A 6,447-nucleotide genomic window follows, 5' to 3' on the forward strand; every position below is an offset into this window, starting at 1 on the left:
ATAATGAGAAACAAAACTGATTTAAAACAGACAACCTGTAATATTTTGGCAAATTATGAAAATTCATTTGTTGCTGCAGAAAGTAAACTTTTTGACCTAGTTTCTTAATAAACTTTCTGGTTTTGAGCATAAATTAATTTCATCTGAATTACCTTTAATTCAAAGATTTTACAATTCATTATCCACTTTTGTGCTAACCACTCTATTACTTCTCTACAGCCCAAACCTAAAGCAATCATCGAGTTCTGAAAGCAAACCAAAAACTTTATTTATAAAAGCAAATGTGAACTCGGTTTTATAAAGCACACAATGTCAATGCTGACAGCAACACCTTCCCTGGAGCTTTTGAGACACTTGGATTTTAAAATACATGAGATTTGTGTGGCTTGTTCCCTCTGGTCACATTCTAACATTGACATATTTCTTCTCCCCTTTAAAGCTCTGATGTTTGTAGCAGAAGTCACATTCTGGGGCAAGTGTACCACAGGGTTACATAACCATCGGCTGTGGGTTTCCAAGGAACAGAGGAGCCAATCGCAACAAAGCTCGCACTGGCATTTTCAGCTGTTTGAATTTGAAAAGCAGTTCAGCAAAGCTTGAGCTCCCTAAGGAAGGAGAAATGGGGGACAAAGGTCACATCTCTGAATAAATTCAGCCATACATACCCCTTCAAGTATACTATAGGGACACAATCCCATTTAAAACAGGCATTTCCCCTTTGTTAAACAATTCCTTAAGGAAAATATTTATTCATTTTCCCAGTGCATGGTGAAATGTTTGATTAGAAACTTTAATGTACCCATTCTGTACTTCAGAAAGTGCTAATCTGAAATTATGAATACTATAATTCTATATGGTTAGCTCTGGTGGCTTGGTGGTTAGGAACTGCACTGCCTATCCAGGGCTATGTGGTTCAAATGCACCAGTGGCTTCATGGGAGAAAGATGGACAATCTCTTCCCATATTTTCTACCATGTCTTCAAGTTCACTAATTTTTTTATTCTGCAATATCAAATCTTCCATTTATCCTATCCAATGCATTTTCTTCTTAGACGTTCCATTTTTTTGATCTCTAACAATTTAATTTCTATTGTTTTAGACATTCCATATCTTAAAAACCATCATTTCATATGTATTGTAGAGTTGTGATTTTTACTTTTTCTTTTGGGATTGTGTTAGGGAGAGGAATAAATCAGGTCCGTTACTTCATCCTAGCTGGAAGAGATCAATGCTTTGAAAATGTCCCTCTTTTCAGTAGTTTGGCTATTGTATCACTGCTATGTGCTGCCAAGTTGGAACCAACTCATAGCTGAACCTCTAGTGGGTTTTCAGCAGCTGAAAATCATATAGGAGGGAACGGCTCATCTTTCTCCCACAAAGCAGCTGGTGGATTTGAACCTCCTTCCTTTGGGTTGGCAACAAATCCTCACCAATAGGCCACCAGAGCTCTATGGATGGATGACCAAGCCTGGATTTCTTCCTATTCAGCTTGTTAGGAGTCTACTTGGCATTTATCATCCAGTTTCCAAAATTCCTAGTCTGTTTCTCTTAATATATGATTTCCAATGTTTTCTCTCTCCTGTTACTCTGGGTTTCCAATACCATATATGTTTGACTTCTCCACTGTGTCTCACATACCTCTTCCACTCTTTCCTATACTCCTGTTCATTTTTCTGTTTCAACTTGCCGACATTCTATTAATATCTTTTAGTTTGTTCACCAGTCTACTGCTTGTAGTTAATAATAAGTCCAGTCTACATAATTAATTCTTTATTTCAGGTTATATTTTCTAGTTCTAAAATTTCTAACTTTTTTGTCTTGATTCCAGATTTCTAATGATATTCTATTCTTGGAAATACTAAACAAAATAATTTTAAGTCCCAGTCTCCAATATAATTAACTCTAATCCACTTCCTAAACAACATGCCTCTGGAAACTCTATGAACTTTGCTAAATGTCGATAGTTATAGAAAGGCTTCAGGTCTTTTATTCATAGGGTCACTAGGAGTCGTGCTTGACTCAAAGGCAATCAACAACCTCAACAACACTATCTAGATTATATATGAGTCTGCGTCTATTATCTGGTTTTGTTCCTTTTGCTTTTTGATTATTTAGTCTTATTTCTTGTTATATCTGGTCATTTGGCTGAATGCTGAAGACTATTATAATTTTCACAGGCTATGAAAATGTTTTCCTCCTCCTTAGGAAGTTACAATTTCCCTGTAGGCTCCACACAGATCCTCAGTTCTGGTCCAGGACCTCAGTACTGCTCTGTTTCAGTGTTACCTTTACTCTCAATGCTTCATCCTGATATTGTTTCTCACCAGAATGCTTTGAGTGTATTGCCATGCCCCTCAGCACACCTTGAATTCTACCTGTAAATGCTTCAATATTATGCTGCTGAAACCTTGGCGCACATTTTTAGCCTCTGGTCTCTGCTACATTTCTTCTCATCCTTTGCATCTGGAGGTTAAAATCTGGTAAATGCTTAATGGGAGAGGAAGCATCCAGGTTTCCGAGTTCTTGTTCGTACAGCTCTCTCTCTCAATTTTGTTCAAGTCCCAGGCTTTTGGGCAATCATTAACACTGACCTCTGCCTCCTCAGCCTACTAACAGTGTTGCTATTTGCTGGGGCTTTCCTTTTTGTACTAACTGGCAATGCCTCTGGGAGAGAAATCAGAACAAACAGGAAACTTATCTTCTTGGTGCTTTTCTTCTCTGACGGATGGCTGCCCTCAGTCACGTCCTGCCAGCATACTGCTGCTGTCAGGGACTGGGGGGTCAAGTCTGATCCAGCACAACCCTGTGGACACCATACAAAACACTGCCGGGTCCTGTGTGACTGCCAACGTCTATTCTTAGCTTAAGTCCACTGCAGTCACCTTGTCAGTCCGTGTCACTGAGGGCTCCTTCTTCTTCACTGACCCTCTACCAACCAGGATGTCCTTCTCCAGGGACTGACCCCTCTTAATCACATGCCCAAAGAAGGTGAGACAAAGCCTCACCATCCATCCTTGTTTCTAGGAAGCACTCTGGCTATACTTCCTCCAGAACAACTTTTCTGTTCTTTTGGAAATCCATGCTATATTCAATATTCATAATTCAAAGGTACTTATTCTTCTTTGATCTTTCTTATTCATTGTTCAACTTTTACATGCATACTGAGGAAGCCTGATGGCTATTAATTTCTCTTATGCATTCTATCTAGTTCTTGTATCTATTTTTGTGAGTCAGTCCAGTACAAACCATTTAATTCAAGCCAGAACTAAGTCTTTATATGGTGCATTTTTGTCTGAAATTTTTAAAAAAGTAAAAAAATCATGTTGCTCTGGTCAGTGAGTCAGAAAAGGAGGTTGGAAACAGCTGCACAACTCAACAAATTAAGGTCAATAATAAATCACACATGTAGAAATTTTAAAAAGTGGTGCTAAAATTTAAATTCAAAAGAATAAAAGCAGCAAGAGTCACCCTTCTCAAGTATTTTTTTTTCTTTCTTTCTGCACACTCAGTTGAGGGGCAGAGACCTGGAAACCATTTAAATAAATAATTAACAAAATTTATAATAATGCTATTTTTTCCAACTTACTGGACAGAGTCTGTATCTAATCCTATATTCTAAAATGTATAGTCAGATATTAACATTGTTCTTTTTAAAAAACAATGCTCAACATCAAGAAAACAAAGATTTTCACCACTGGGCCAATAGGCAGCATCAGTATGGATGGTGAAGAGATTGAGATAGTTAACAGTTTTAATTTACATGGCCCCCCAGTCAACACTCTTGGTAATAGCAGCCAGGAAATCAGGAGACGAATTGCACTGGGAAAGTCAGCTGTGAGGGACCTCTCAAGAGTACTGAAGTGCAACGACGTCAGGCTGGAGACTAATGTGCGCCTGGATCCAGGCTACAGTCTTTGAAATTACGTGCTATGTATGCATCGAAGCGTTGGACAGTGAATAGGGATGATAGAAAGTGAACTGATGCCTTTGAGCTGTGGTACTAGAGAAGTGTTGACTGCTAGGAGAACAAACAGGTTTGTCCTGGAGAGGGTGAAGTCAGAATGCTCCTTGGAGTCAAGGATTCCAAAGCTTCATCTGACATACTTTGGGCATGTTGCAAGGAGGAGAGGGACATTATGCTTGGGAGAGTGGAGTGATGGCACAGGAGAGGAAGACCCTCGATGAGGTGGATCGATTCTGTGAGTGGAGTGGTGGGAATGAGTGTGTTTGAGACGGCGAGGTTGGCACAGGGTAAAACGGTGTTTAGGGCTCTTGTACATAGGGTCGCTATGAGTGACAAGCAACTCAATGGCACATAACAACAACAACAACAATTATGGGGAAAATGCAAACACATGCAAAATTGGCACTTGATAATTTTAAAGCTTCACAGTATTAAAAATCCAGACCATATGATTAAAATAACCTCTGTAAGTGCAGAAAATGAAGAAAAATAACTTTAATAAAAACAGAACAATCATATGAACATTTAATTTATTAAGGATAGGATGATGTTTACGGCTCTGTGAAGAACCTATCCTTTCTATATAGAAATGAAAACTTGGGCATAAAGTTGAAATAGTTTATCTAGAAAAAAGTTATCAATAGTGAACTAAGACATGAAGGGAAATGAAGCCTAACTAGAAAACAACTCACTAGAGATCTACCCCACCAAGAAACTCAAAGCATGAGTCAGAAATAAGGCGCTGAAAAGAGGATTCTGTGTGAGGTTACCTTCAAGTCCAATACACGAGAGGTGGCGTGGAGCAGGCACTGAGTGGTAGACAAGGAAGCAGGCCAGCATGCTCAGCTGAGAGTCTTCAAAGGGCTGCCCGCTGAGGTAAGACTGTACACACGCATCACCTCCAGCTGTGCAAGAATAGAGAACACACTGACCACAGGCCCCTCGACAGGCACTCCTGTTGCCATTCCTACAGACTTTCAACAAGATAAAAGAACTCAACCGGTTTAGCAGTACTGAGAACACATACGATTCTTCTCCTTACACTCCTCTTAAAGATCCATCAGTCACGTAGGCTTGCAGTGGCTGTTAATCACACGGGGAGAGACTGGCATCCCCCCCTGTGGAGCTGCTGGTGGATTCGGATAGCCTGCCCTTGACACGGCCCACAAGTCACTATCGAGTAGGTAACCAGAGCTCCCTAACCGATCCTAACCCGTGCTATTTTATCACTCATTCACTCTCTATACCACCTAATCAAATAACCACAGCAACCAGCTGACTCCCCAGAATTCCCTGTAAACTCAAAGTACTTAAGAAAATTATTTTTCCCCCCACCAAGAATTTACTGAGCATTTACCATATACTAGGCAAGCATTGTGAGGTAACCGTGGAAACATCAATACTGTGTACTTGTCACTATGGAGCTCAAAATACTGTAGGAAGCAGACATTAAACAAGTAAGAGCAAAACAAGGCAAAAATAAAAAATTGTGATGAGTGCTATGAAGGTGGAGTGGTCACTGTGGTTGTGATCACCTTTGTTTCCACTGTGTGACCATTTAATAACTTAAGGGTATGAATTGTGACCAGCCTGTATCTATAGCTTTTACTTTACTCTGCATCCAAATCACCAGGCAAGTCCATAAAAGCATACTGATTGATGAGCCCTATCCCCAGTGTTTCCAATTCAGCATTTTTAACAATTTCGCAGGTGCTGCTGCGCCTGAGCTGGAACCTCACCTTGAGGATCACCCAGTCCTGACATCTTAATGAATGGTGCAGATTTGCCTATCCCTGAACTAAGGGGCTCCAGTGCAGTGGATAAAGCACTCAGCTGCTAAGCATAAGGTCGTTGATTTGGACTAAGTACCTGCTCCATATGAGAAAGCGGAAATAAACGGCTTCTGTAATTTATTAAAATACACTCTGGAAAGTGCATGAGAGTCAACTCAAGCCAGATTGTAATGAGATGTTTAGCAACACATGTGCGAGAAGCTTACAGGAAGGTATTTCCTAATTCTTATGACAAAGTTTCTAGGAGCAATTCCACTCTTCCTCTGGGTTGAGTGAACTAAAGTCAGAACTATTGCAGCCATGCACACCCATGTTTATTGCAGCTTTGTTCACAATAGCAAGGAGTTGGAAACAACCTAAGTGCCCATCAACAAATGAATGGCTAGAGAAGCTGTGGTATATCCGCACAATGGAATACTATGCTACATTAAAAAACAAAGAACTCATGCAATATTACTCAAAATGGAAGGAATGAAAACCCAAAATCCCTGTAAATTTTCATTAAAACTAATAAAATTTAATAAAAAAAATATGATGTACGGAAAAAAAAAAAGGTTGACTCTGGAGAAGATTATGCTGAGTGAAATGTCCCAGTCACAAAGGGACAAATATTGCATGGTGCCACTGTTGTAGAATGGGACTGTCCTTGTGGTTGGAGAGAGACTGAGTAAGATGGGTTCAATAATGTAT

At 39.8% G+C, this 6,447-nt stretch overlaps 1 protein-coding gene across 1 annotated transcript in view; it reads right to left on the reverse strand.

Annotated features, from left to right (window-relative positions):
• Positions 1–482: 482 nt before the first annotated feature.
• ANAPC1 (anaphase promoting complex subunit 1) overlaps positions 483–6,447 on the reverse strand; it is a 199,411-nt gene continuing 193,446 nt past the window's right edge. Inside the window, exons 46-47 of the mRNA XM_006898935.1 lie at positions 4,735–4,869; positions 483–605 (exon numbers count right to left, since the gene is read on the reverse strand). Coding sequence (XP_006898997.1) covers positions 490–605; positions 4,735–4,869 — 251 coding nt within the window. The 3' untranslated portion in view covers positions 483–489. The remainder of the gene's footprint in view (positions 606–4,734; positions 4,870–6,447) is intronic.

This window comes from Elephantulus edwardii, unplaced genomic scaffold (genome assembly GCF_000299155.1).
Source record: "Elephantulus edwardii isolate Elephantulus edwardi_28Jun2011 unplaced genomic scaffold, EleEdw1.0 scaffold00241, whole genome shotgun sequence".
NCBI lineage: Eukaryota > Metazoa > Chordata > Mammalia > Macroscelidea > Macroscelididae > Elephantulus > Elephantulus edwardii.